At 44.6% G+C, this 12,990-nt stretch overlaps 1 protein-coding gene across 1 annotated transcript in view; it reads left to right on the top strand.

Moving 5' to 3' along the window:
• The window catches only part of FARSB (phenylalanyl-tRNA synthetase subunit beta), a gene marked incomplete at its 5' end in the record, with an annotated part of 41,639 nt that extends 33,575 nt beyond the window's left edge, over positions 1-8,064 (top strand). The window contains one exon of the mRNA XM_009649133.2: positions 7,423-8,064. Coding sequence (XP_009647428.2) covers positions 7,423-7,574 — 152 coding nt within the window. The remainder of the gene's footprint in view (positions 1-7,422) is intronic.
• Positions 8,065-12,990: the final 4,926 nt, after the last annotated feature.

Consider the following 12,990-nt stretch of genomic DNA (forward strand, 5'->3'; position numbering starts at 1 on the left):
TTTGGAAGATGAATTATTCCTTTAGATATTTAGAGAGGGATAAAAACAGTCATGGAACAGAAAGAAATTAAGTTTTTAAATATTTAAAGCTTTGCATCCTCTAACACAAGTGAAATAGCAAGACATCTTAAAAAAAGCACTTCATTTGGGATTACAAATCCTCTAGTTTTATAAATAGCTGTGATAATATCAGTTTAGGTTTGTGACTTTTAGACAGGACGAAGTGTAACATTTCAGATCAGTCTGGATAAATCAGATAAAACTGGCCTAAAAGCAAAGATTAGCTATGTAATGGTAACTTTACAGCGCAGCTAAACTCCAGCGTAGAATTGCTGTTTCTCACAACTGCCACACAGATACAAATTTATGCAGCTTTATATACAAATACTGATTTCTAGAAAAAAATACATGGAATTTGATACATTTCTTTCTCAGTTTCCTACCTAAGTTTTTCCGTATGCTTTATTTAAGCAGCCACCCTGGTACTCCAGCACTGAATACATGAAAACCTGTTACCCAGATCAATGACCCAAAAAACACCTGCTTTCCTTAGCCTCAGCATCCACCCAAATATTACCTTCCATTAGGAAAGGCAGGAGCACAATGATTTTACCCAGATAATCTTAAGTGTCTGACACTGCTGTAATCCTGAGAATAGCACAGGCGAATAAAAAGGAGCTCCAGACTTACTACATTCTTGAACCACTTCCTGAAATCCAGCAACACCAAACGTTCTCTGTTAAAGCTCCTGGGGCGCTGTACAGCAAGAATGAAAAATAAATCTAGCCTAAAAGTCTGTGTTGGTCTCTGTTCTCAAGGTAAATGAAGGAAAGTGATTGGTAGCTACACCAGTCCCTAGGTCATCACCGCAACACACTTTAACACAACTAACAACGGTTGACTGTGGACCCAAGCAGTATGATGATTATTTCCACACTGTTGACAGTGTATTGTAAGTTTTTATTTGTAAAACAATATCATTGATCCCTAGTAGTCTTAAGTATAGTCAAATACAGAATAGAATATATTCAGTTGTAGAGTTGTATATGAGGGTTCAGAGATAGAAGAATTAGCTTTTCCTCACACTCTCCCTGAGGTACAAGTTAATAAAAGTGCAGCCATTGACTTAGTTGGAACACAAGAAGATGATTGACTGACCACTGCAAATTTGTTGGTGATTCTCCATATTCCCTAGCCTCATTGTCTGCACAAGGACTCTAATATTCAACTCTATTTTTGGATATCTAGTGTGCCAGTCCAGGTAAATAATTGATTGTCCCTTTGCTCTCTTCCGCTATGCTCTGTATGCAGAGGCTTCTGAAAAAAACATAGGAAGAAAACAGAATGAAAGATGTCCTTTAGACAGAGGACACATTCATTCATTCATATCATACAGATATTTCTCCTGTCATCTTTTCAAGCGTTAATTATTTTCTTTGGGGGGGGAAAAACCAAGTCTAAGGCGCTTACCTTAAATTCGATTGTACTGATTTGAATTTCTTGACATGTCATTAGTTAGGTGTGACCTGGGGAGTGGAGGTTGTTCTGGCATGGCTTTAGTCAGGAGTTACAAACCAGGAAACTAAAGTTAATAAATATCCCACTGTTCCCAAAGTATGGTTTTTCTGGGCACGAGAGTATATGGGGGAAGAACTGCTGACAATGTGCAACTTAAAAGAACAATTGGTCTCTCAGTATGTTCCAAGAGTCGTGCAAGATTTGAGATGTCTGCGATTTTAAAAATTAGCTGAAGGAAAATCACAGAATGTTTTGGGTTGGAAGGGACCTTTAGAGGTCATGTAGTCCAACTCCCAATCCCATGACAAGACCCTATGTGATGACAAGATATGATTTTGAGTTTGCTGTTGCTTTGCATAAGGTCCTGGGAGCCCAACTGCACTGTGTACATAGGCAAGAAAAGGTAGTTGCCTTTTAAAATACTAACTGGTCTGAGAGAGTCCTGTGATGCTGTATTTGAGTCTATCTGCCAAAAGAAGGAATTGGTCAAAAAATGTAAAGAACCTGCTCCTAAAAAGAAAAACAACATCTAGCCTCACAAAACTAAATTCCATCCAACGTAGCACAAGTAAAATACTTCACCAGGTGAGTCAGGATGAGATAGTGAAAGGGCAGCTGGATTGACTAAGGGGATGGAGAATTAAGATGAAAGACTTTGGAGCCCAGATGAGCTCTGCTCTCTTGCCTTCTTAAGCTTCAGCTTCCGTGTTCCTTCAAATTACAGGAACAAACAAGTGGGTTTGAAGGCTTAGTGCAACTGTAGGCCTATAATACTGCTTTAATCTATTTCTTTTTGAAAAGGAGGGAGAGTAAGGTAGAGAAAAGAAACTGCAAGGTGTTTGACAACAAAGAGTGCAGGGAACTCAGAGCTCTTTGAGGGTCAATTAGCCAGAAAATGTGCTAAAGACTACATGCTCTATTGGATTATTGGCCAAAGAATTACCCCAAAGCAATCGAAGTGGCCCTGCTGCTTGAATACAGAGTGGCAATTACAGATTTTGAGGACGTGCTACAGAAGCTTTAATTAAACATATTATTTCTACATCACTGAACACTGGAAATTAAATTCTTACTTGCAGCCACGAGAAGTAGCTTTTGTCTTTTGCTTGCGTGTAGTACGTCAGCCTAAGACATGGCTGGCTTTGGCATCTCTTCTTTAGGAACACATATTATATTTCACCCCACCCCTTCTCATAACTACCAATTACAATGTTGACTTATTAAGAGGTGGATTTCCACTGCTTTCCATTGCTAGACCTTCTGGCTTCCTCTGGCATTGTATAGGTCTCTATCAGCAAGGACAATACGATCTCGGATTAAAGTTCAAGGTGAAATTTATGAAGTAATATTTGTGTGCAGAGCAGAAAGGATTAACTGTATCCAGAGTGATAAATCTGTTATCCTTAAAATGGATGGTACAGTAAACTACAGTTTTTAAGTGAATTTTGGCTCTCAGTGTACTTGATGATACAACCAACCAGACCTACAAGAGCAGCCTTTCAATCTAATTGCCCCAGCAGCAAATGCAGTCCCTTCCTCTCACACCTACTGGTAATGGTGCCTCCAGGTGCGCTGCAGTGACTACCTGACTAGTGAAGGCTTTCTGCAGGAAGACCACGCTCTTCACAACCATACCATTCTCGGTGATACCACATACACAGACAGGACAAACTCCATTGTCAGCTTTGACCTCTTGCTCAAAAGCTGCAGGTCGCAGCTGCTAACTTTACTGGGAAGGCACCCTTTGGACTCCTTTGGTATCAAGACTTCATTGAAGCTCAAGAGCACTGGGCTTCAGCTTACGGTGCTATTTATTCAAACAAGATAACAGCATGTGTATTTTTTATTGATTCCCCATACGTGCAAGTAGCATAAACATGTCTTTCATACAGCCTGGACTCCCACTCTAGAGTTTTATACTTTACCTCAAGAGTTGACATGATAGCCCAGTCCATAACACAAGCTTTGCTAGAAATCTAAACAGCATTGCTATTTACTTGATAATACAAGAAACATGCAAATCAGGGGGGAAAAAAATCCTTACCTTTGTTTCCTGGGGATTTTGATGAATCCTCTGGTTTGCTGTCCTACTCTGGGGGTTGCTTGGGTCCTCCTACAACCCACAGCTTAGCCTCAGCACAGTAAGGCTCTCTTAGGCCAGGTCTCCTTTTCTGCTCAGGGTTGGTCCCTCAGTCAAAGCACTCCCCCTGGCTGCAAAATGCTCCTTTCTCTTTTCCCCCCTTTCTGCTCACATTTTTCATGTTTCTTCTGAGGTTTTTTTTTTCTTATGTGCTTTCCTTTCAATGTCTGAATTTTTTGATCTGAAATTTATATTTGCTTCAAATTCTGGTGCCCTAGCAGAGATATATGAACCAACAACAACCAGTCTCAGGCATAAGCCACCTTCCTTCCCTTACCACGTATATGGTCAAAGGCAGAGTCACTAAGACGAGGAAGACCTTAGATCCCCCATCTGTGGGATGCAGTCTGGAGGCCCTTTTGGCAGGCAGGAATACACTTTGAGGCATTCTGTAGTGCAGCCAATTATCATAATAATAGTTTCATTATTAACCACAGTTCATAAACTCTCTGTAAACCTATTCCTCAGCTCATGTTTCTTTAGTGCAAGAGCCAAGTGTTAGCTGGACAGATGGGAATCCTAAAGCTTTTAGCAGGTTCTTTCATTTTTATTTGCTTATTGTCTGATCTCCTCCAGTCACAGAATTATACCCTGCAAGTGCCATGTCTGCAAAGCACTGGGCAGTGACTGCACTGTGAAGTAACCAACATTTCGGGGTTAGCTTAACTAGAAACGGAGAGGTGATCTGAAGGTCCTGCTTCCTGCGCTTTGGGGAGCTACGTGTTCCCCCTTGATAATAATCACATATTTACCTCTTCACCAAAGAAGTTATTTTATTTTACTTTGCACTTCTGCCAAAGAAGTGCAAAGTAAAATAAATAACATCACAGTCCAGCATTGGTTGCTGCATATGAGACAGAAGATGCAGCTGAACGCCTAACCCATAGCCTGGAGCAGTATATTCAGAGCCATGCTGAATGTATGGTTTCATGGTAAAGGCTTCAGCCAAATCAACAGCTGGTCCCACTCTCCTCCCCTCTGCAGGTGGTGGTGATTCACTGATGCAGTTCACTTGTGTTATCGGTGATAAGACTCTAGCTAATGTAACTCTTTGCTTTATGCCATAATCATTAAGCCATTTCATAGCTTCCAATATAACGTCGTGGATAGCCATCAGTTTTCCAAATTTATCACAAATGCATATTAGTTAGTTAAATGCAAGGGAACTTCTACTGAAGCTAACCTTCCAGGGAAGGTCAATAGTGGTGGATGTGAGGGTCGGGTAAGGCTTCAAGTCCACCTTTTGCCTAACTTCTGACTGGAAGTACTAACAACTGGTGCTGCCCGGATAGCAGAGCATTTCTTGTGCCTGAAAACGTAAAGTCGTTTCACACAATGGGAAGTGGGACAGATCTTGGAAAATTGCCTTTGCAGCATTATTTTAGACCCCATCCAGATGTCTACAAGAAGTTTAAAAACAGTCTCATGATCGGGTCTAGATGTGCAAGAAGATAAAGTAACTTTCCCAAGGCTACACACAAGGCAGCTCAGAAGAACAGACAAGTCAGACTCACAGCTTTTTAACTAACCATATTGTCAAAGCTCTTTTTTCCCATAACTTTATAGTGGGACCATGCTGACATTATTAACTTCTGCTTGGCTCTTGCTCTTGTGCCAGTTTAAGCTTACAGTCAAGTTTCTAAAAGAACGTCACTGTGTGCTGCTCACATCCTTGGTACAATACCAGCTTTATTCACAAATAGGAAAGCCTTTACCACTAACTACAAGGGTATTTTATTTTTAGGTTATGTTTTCACCCACAATCTGCAGAGATCTGTATGTGTGGCATTTGTTTCTTTTCTAAATTTGTTTCGTCAAGGTTTATTTTAACACTTGTTTTGAATGGTGCAGCTTGGCAGTGGCAAGTTATCTGTTTGGCTGGAGTCACATGCCAGTAACATCCAGGGGCTAGATAATTTCACTTTTGTACCTCCAGTGTGAGTAGTTGGTTTGCACTCGTAGCTAAGACCGGAACTGAATGATTTAAAAGATACTGGTTGTGAACATTTTTTAAAACAGCCTTTAGGTAAGGATTCTGCGATCATTTACTACTGCCGTCAGATTTCACAAGGAAGCCAAAACTGAAGTACACATTTAAGTTAATTTGCACTTGCAGCACGTGGGAGAAGAAAAAGACCTAATTGCTGTTCTTGTAGCTGAAAGTCATGACTACAAACCTCACAGGAGACGCTTCTTAAATGAACTATTTCTGCTGGGGAGCCAACAAAGAATGCATCTCTGGGCTTGACCACTAGTCATCAGAGTGTCATGAAAATATTCCTGAGGTTTGAGGTTAATTTGGCTCTTTACTGCCTTTTTTATATAGCTCCTTGTAAATGCATTAAAATGGCCTGGGCTGATTCTGAACCTTCAATAGCATTTGGAGCAACCAGAGAGTAAGTTGCTGTTAGGAAGTTCTTGCCATCTTTTTGCAGGATGCAGAGGGTGCAGAAGGGCTGAGTGCCATGTTGGTAGCAGGCAGGGGGCAGGACTGGAAGCTCAGCTCCTCTTCATACTGGCACAGAAGCATGTAGAGCAGGGATGTTTCTCATCCGCATTGATGCAAGCTCACACAAACTCAGCAACCAGCTCTTCCTGTAGAAGGTGCTTTGTTGGGTTTTAGTCTATTGAGATAAAGATGCAGAGCAAGGGGTGAGGGCAGGGATGTGGACTGGTCCCCAGTACTGTCCCCGACGACTTGTTTAACTTCTGAGTGAAAATCTAGTAAAGAGCCCTCCCTCTCTGCAAGGGCAGTAGCATTAAAAACATGGTGGAGGCAGCTTTCTACAGGAGGATCTGTAGGATTCAGTGGCCTTGTTTCGTCCTCTCCCCTTTCCTCCTTTGAGTTCCCAGCATCTTCTGCAGCACTGCTCACTGGAGGTCCTGCGCACTGTGCCTTGCTTCCACACACTTGTTATGAAAGAGGTGGCTTCAGAAGGAGCAGCTTGCTGGTTTGGTTTGGTCTTTTGAAGAACTGTCAGGTCGAAATGCCACTCATCTCAGGACAGAGACAAAAAGAATGCAAGCGTAGCTGCTATAGATAAGCTTGAACATACTGCTGGCCTAGCCACCACGCACAGGTCAGTTCTCAGTTAGGACAGGCTTTCCATGAAAAAGTCTGCACAGCTCCTCCAAGTTCTTCATGGCCAATTCAACTACTACTTTTTTCTTTTTTTTAAACTCCCAAATAATGTTTAAAACCTGGGGCTTGGTTTGAGGTAAGAGGAGGATGATCTTCGACTTCCTTTGAGTTGTCCATTGTTCCACAGTCTTACAGTGTGTATGCAACTGCTTAAAAGCTCTTCTCCAGATGAGGAATGTAGGTTGTTTCTAATTACGTGACATGTAATCAAGCGTGACATGCCTACTTACCCCTGAGCTGACAGCAAGCTTTTTTTCTTTAAACAGAGTAAGGTGGGAAACATTCAGGTGTTAAATAGCCTGAAGCCTGCAAAAGTTCTTCATTTCAGTAGCCCTCTGACTCGACTTATCTGTGCTAATTTTTATTACAGGAGTAACTTAGTCAAAACAACCAGCGTGTGAAAAATGCCCACGCTTTGGGCTTCGTATTTTATTTTTAACTCAAAGTGTTTCCTTGTTCTCTATCAATCATGACAACTGTTAATGCAAGAAAGTGAGAGCCCCTTCTTAGCATCTCAGCACAGAGAAGGGTTGAATACTGAGCGCTTTGTTCTCCCTGTTAAATGCCTATTGACTTCTTTGGCCCGGAGAAATATTGATTTTTTCTCTCACTTTCTTTACAGGCTCGGCTTTCTTTCCTGGTCGCTGTGCTGAGATCTTTGCCAAAGGTCAAAGCATTGGGAAACTTGGAGTCCTACACCCCGATGTTATCACCAAGTTTGAGCTCACCATGCCATGCTCTGCCCTAGAGATCAACATTGAACCCTTCGTGTGAAGGCGGGACTTTTATCCTCCTACAGCCATCCACTGTCACATGCAGCACCCTCTGCTCTTTTGTCTCTGCGGGGGACATCTGCTTATGCTTTTATATTCCAATAAACTAGAAAAACAGAGCCTGGCTCCCTGGGTAAATGTGTTCCTTACAGTGTAATTTGGCTAGCTTCTGCAGGGTAAGAATGTGGCATCTCGGACTAGACCGTGTCCTCAATATTTTTGGAGGGGGAGGGGGGAGAGAAGTTGAGTAAAAGCCCAGTATTTTACAAGAGAAATGTAATGGCAGAGCACATGATTGGTTTTCAAAATCAGAAATGTTCCACAGACACAGCTTCATACTGTAACTGATTATGGCTGCATAACAGGAATCTCATTCTTTTCTTATTGCATGAAATAAGATAATTGATTAGAGCAAATGTTGAGTGAATGTGAGCAGAACTAAGGAGTTGAGCTTTTATTCTGTACGGTTGTCATGTGCTCATCGATGGCTGGGGGAGGAAAATAAACTTGTTTCATGAAAACCAGAGCTATTTTGTCAGCAAGATATGTGTAATATCTGCTTCCCTACTCCAGACATAACTGTTGAACCTTTATCATTCTAAATTCAGAAAGGGGAGGGGGTGGAATTAAATTTTTTCATGGTTGATGTAAGCCTAGTGGTTTTTGAAGCTCCAAACCAAATTGAGGAAATGCATTTAAGAGCATATGCCAGCAGTCTTTTGCATGAAGAGCTGACAAATATCAAAGCCTTTGTCCGACGGAGGCTGGCGTATTTGTGCACAGAAGTTAGCATGGTCCCGCAGCACTCGCATGCCCTGCCAGTGGCTTTCTGAACCCCAGCTGTACAGCGGGGACCACGCATCTTTCGGACAGTTTTACTTTTCTTGCAGTTTTGCCCCTGACAGTATATGAAAACCTCTTGCAGGGCCGGCTGTGCCTCTAGGTGGCTTTCTGGCAGCACTTAACGCTGCAGCCTGGCGCATTTTGCCTCTGCTGTCTGGGAAACTGAGAAGCCCCATCCAGCGTGGCCGTGCCCTCTGCATCCCTCCTGGTGTGTAAGGTCACTGAGTGGGTGGCCAACTCAGTGTGCCGAAGCAGGCTCTTTACTGGCTTGCTAACGAAGCTGGCTATCCCTCATTTGCAATATTATAACCATTGCTAATGTTGCAGGCTAACAATAGCGAGGATTTTGCATTAGGCCAATACACTGCGTCTCGTTTCCGTTGTGAGAGCCAGATAGCTCCTGATCCCAGGAGGGGGCCGTCCAAGGGCAGACATCTGGGTGATGCTGGAGAAGTTACAATTACCAGCTCAACAGGAAGAGATAGGCAATGGTGAGGGTAAGGTAGGCTCATTGTTTCATGAGCTGCATGTCTGCGCAGCTCCCTGTCGCTGGACCCACGATGGCTTTGCAAGGGTAGCCCTGTCGGTAATCTTAACAGGTGGGAGGGCAACAGGCAAGGCTTTTTGCTGCAAGTGTTAATCCAGTATGAAAAATGCTCTACAGTTACCCATCTGGAAACCCTACAGTTCCCCTCAGATGGAAGTGTAGATTTTAATTATCTCTGCATGACAGATGTGAAATGAGAATATAGCTATTGCCATACGTTGCACGACTGACTCCAGTGCCCACGGAGAGTGAGAAAACTGCAGCTCACATTTTAAAGTCTCCCAAGGGATTAGCCAGCTTGTCGTTTGCAGGATGTATCTCTCCGTGATGCCTACAGAACTGTAACCAAGCAAGCTCACAGTGTGGGAAGCAATCTGTAACGCAGATGGTAAGTATTAAAAACCCCTGTTTATTAGTGTATCATGCATGGGGATTAGGACGGCAATAAGGCAGATTTGCATTTCAGCAGAGTACAGGCATATTTGCATGCACTAAATGTATTTCTCTACACACAATTTTTTGACTCTCTGGGTGTCCTAATTCTCCTGTGAATTTACCGTCCTTTGAGTGTAAAGACCAGATTAGGCTGGGACTAAGGGCTTGAGCTGCAGTGGTATGTGTTGCGAAGCTTTTAGGGATCACTTCTCCTTTTTCATACCATTTGCCCGTGTGTCAGTAGCTAAGTGCTCCACAAGCAGGCATTAGCTCTGTCCCAGGGAAGTAGCATTACTTGCTAAAAGTAGAGGAAGAGAATTGAGAGAAAGGTTAAAAAGCCTCTTCAGAGCCACCGACCCCTCTCACAGCCTGACAGCCTTGCAGAGGCTGCTGTAGCGCTGAAATTCAAGCTTTGCTGCAGTGCTGTGCTCAGGATTAACTGTGAATCCCGAGTGGGGCGCTTCATGCAAGTCTAGCACAGTCATTGCTGGGTGCCGTCTTTCATAGCCCCAAACCAATCACCTGATATTTACAGCTTGCTCATCACTGTATGCAGTAATGGGGGTACCTCACACGCAGCTTTGTGCTCGAGAGCCACCCTGAGCACTGCAGTTTGGCTTGTACCCTTTGGTGTAGCTACGGTCTCCAGCAAAGGAAACACTGTCTGCTGATGGTGGTGACTTTTGAGCAATTTTTGAACATCTTTTGAACTTGGAGTATTTCTTTAAGGAGGAGTTGGAAGTTGGATTTTTCACTAGAGGTCCCCAATTCTGAATTACTTTTGGCCTGTTCTGCTGGCTGTGGGTACTGGGTCATCTCTCGGGATGCGAACGCGAGCACAAAAGGCTGGAGAACTGGTGGCAGAGAGGTCAAAGCCTGTTTTAATGTGCTGTCTGAGTGACTTCTGGGTTTGTTGCAGCTGGACACGAGTACTGACTTTTGGGTTTGTCCTTGCTGTGCTTCGATCCCGCAGAGGTGCTTTTCCAAGCAGCAGACCCCTGAGACAGCCTGGCTCCAGCTCCCAGCCACAGGTCTCTGCACTTGCAGGTCACTGGTGCTGTCGCCCATGTTTATGTAAAGGTAACGCTTGGGACCAGTTCCATCTGTGGGCTGGTAGCGAGCTTGCTTACAATTTAAATCATTCTGGGTTTGGCAGGTGAATATGGAATAGGCCGAGCAAAAGCAGCGGGTGCTGCGGGGAGGCTGCCATGGGGATCATGGCCTCGGGCACACGCGACACCTCTGACCACCCAGCGACCTTGAAACCGAGCCGGGTGTGAGGGAGGGCAAGTGGGGCTGCAGCGGGGACGGCAGGCAGGCCACGGCCACAGGCCGAGCGGTGGCCACGCAGGCAGCTCCAACAGGAGCAGGAGCTTGGTGGCAGCAAATGAGCGAGGGTCATGCTTTACACATCTTTTAGCCAATGTGGAAGATCCCTGCAGAGAGATGTACCCGTATTTCCTAACTTCTACTTGCTGCAGGCAGTAGAAAGGTTGAAACTGAAAGTTGAGACTATTTTCTTTTTTTCTGTCCCCTAAATCAAATCACCTGTATCCAGAAAAGCAACCTGCAAGCCTGCTTGCAGTTTTGCCCAGAAGCTTGGAAGGATGAGGAGACTGGGATCGTGACAAAGCTACTGCTGGCAAATTAAACCAGGGAAATTCAGTGCTTGCTGGTTTGGTTTTTAATCCCTGATGAGGGCTGCGATAACATTCAGACGCTGCCTTGAGTAGCTGGTTCCGTGCGGGGGGGACCAGCACACGGAGATGCCCTGCGACAAGAGGAAGCCTGGATCGGCACCATGCGCCTGGAGAGCAGCTTGCAGAGCGAGCACATCGGGAAGAGGCTGCCTCAAGGCAGGACAGAGTGGACTAAGCTAAGGATGAGATGTTTGCTACATGCCTCTTGACAGTGTAATGAAGGAAATTTAGAAAAAGATTGTCTTGGCAGTGCCCCTCCGGCTGTAGAAGGCTGCGGGATGGAGAGCTGTAGCGCTGGACCAGGACGGTACTGAGGAAGTCAACAGCCCGGGCTCCATGGCTGATGCTCCGTATCTGGGAGTTACCTTCTAACCCGTTCACACCAAAAACAGTGTTTTACTCTAAAAACCAAGCTTGCCTACTCAAGAGGATTCAGCAGATGCCTTTGTGCTACTGAGCGCAGAACACAACCAGCAAACCAGCCACAAAAACCTCATTTTCTACTGTCACACAGGAGATGCAGAGGCACACCCAAACTGCGGGGATGAAGAGGTGGGGAGCATTTCCAAAGACAGCAGAGACAGACACTGGATTGTAGCAAGGACCTCGCACTTCAGGTTAGTGAAATACAGAAAGGGTGGCGTGTCTTACCTTGTCAGAGGACTTGCCTCTTCAAGCCTGGCCCTGCAGGAATGGCTGTGGTCCTGCGAGCCTCCCACAAGCACAGCCTCAGCACTAAGCCCAGCTGAAAGCCTCACCTGGTCCCAGCCAGCCCCGAGATGCTGCAGCAATCAGGGCTCACCCCAATCAGCTGTGGGCACTTGGGTGTCTATGGGCATGTTACTTCCACCCAGGACATGATGCTGAGGGGAGGACATGGCCCTGCTCGGTTTCAAATGCGCATCCTTGACAACAAAACCGTGTTAGGCTCCTCCATGAATGTGGAATGTTCTACAGTTTATGGGATTTCATGCTATAATTGCATATATTCATTTAAAATCAAAATTGGCTTCCTGTTTAGACTATTAGAGGTAGATATTGCAGGTGAGGAAGATTGCAGATGCCGAAGTGTCCCCACCACTGACGACACAGCAACTCACGCATTTCCATCTGCAAAGGATGTAACAAATAGCTGTGAGGAGAGCAGTAGGCTTTTTTCATGTTTTATAAAAAGCAGGATGTTGCTGCTGAGCCCGGAGCAGCCGAAGCTGGCAGCTAGACTGAGCAGGGGACGAGGGGATGTAAGCAGGCCACCTTGGGAGGAGAGGTGGGTGGTTGCCTTTGGGAGGCTTTTTAAACTGCAACTCATTCCCCTTTCATCAATCATTTACAAGTAGCAATAGAGGATGCAAAATGAACACAGAAACACCAGATTTTGCAAAATAGGTATATTTTAAAATCTGAACCAAGTACAGTTTGCATGTATTGCATGAATCACATGCAGGTGAATGCTATAAAAGATAAAAATACCTGTGCACATACTTTATAAATCTAAGCATTTATATATAATTTATAAAATTTTCATAGCATAAAATAGCTGTACTTCAGAACAGAAATTTTACAGGTAAAAACTGCATGAACGTCCCAGTCAAACCGTGCCTGTCTTGGGACCAACTGATTTGACCCCACAGGTTCAACACCCGGCTTGCTGTCAAGTTTTTTCCCAGTTTTGGCCCCATCCAGTGGGATGTGGTCCCTCCACAGGGCTTCTACTCTGCCCTGCAGCTGTACATCATAAAGCACCCCTATCAGAAGGTGTTTAAAGGTGTTTTCAGGCCTGATAACAGTGCTGCTCTGCTGTGGGGGGGAGGGAGGGAGACTGAGGACAGGACCCTGTGGCTTTGGTGGTCCAAGTCCAGCACACACTGAAGGGCCCATGTGAGCGGGCACGG

This window comes from Egretta garzetta, unplaced genomic scaffold, assembly GCF_000687185.1.
Source record: "Egretta garzetta isolate BGI_Z169 unplaced genomic scaffold, ASM68718v1 scaffold161, whole genome shotgun sequence".
NCBI classification, from domain to species: domain Eukaryota; kingdom Metazoa; phylum Chordata; class Aves; order Pelecaniformes; family Ardeidae; genus Egretta; species Egretta garzetta.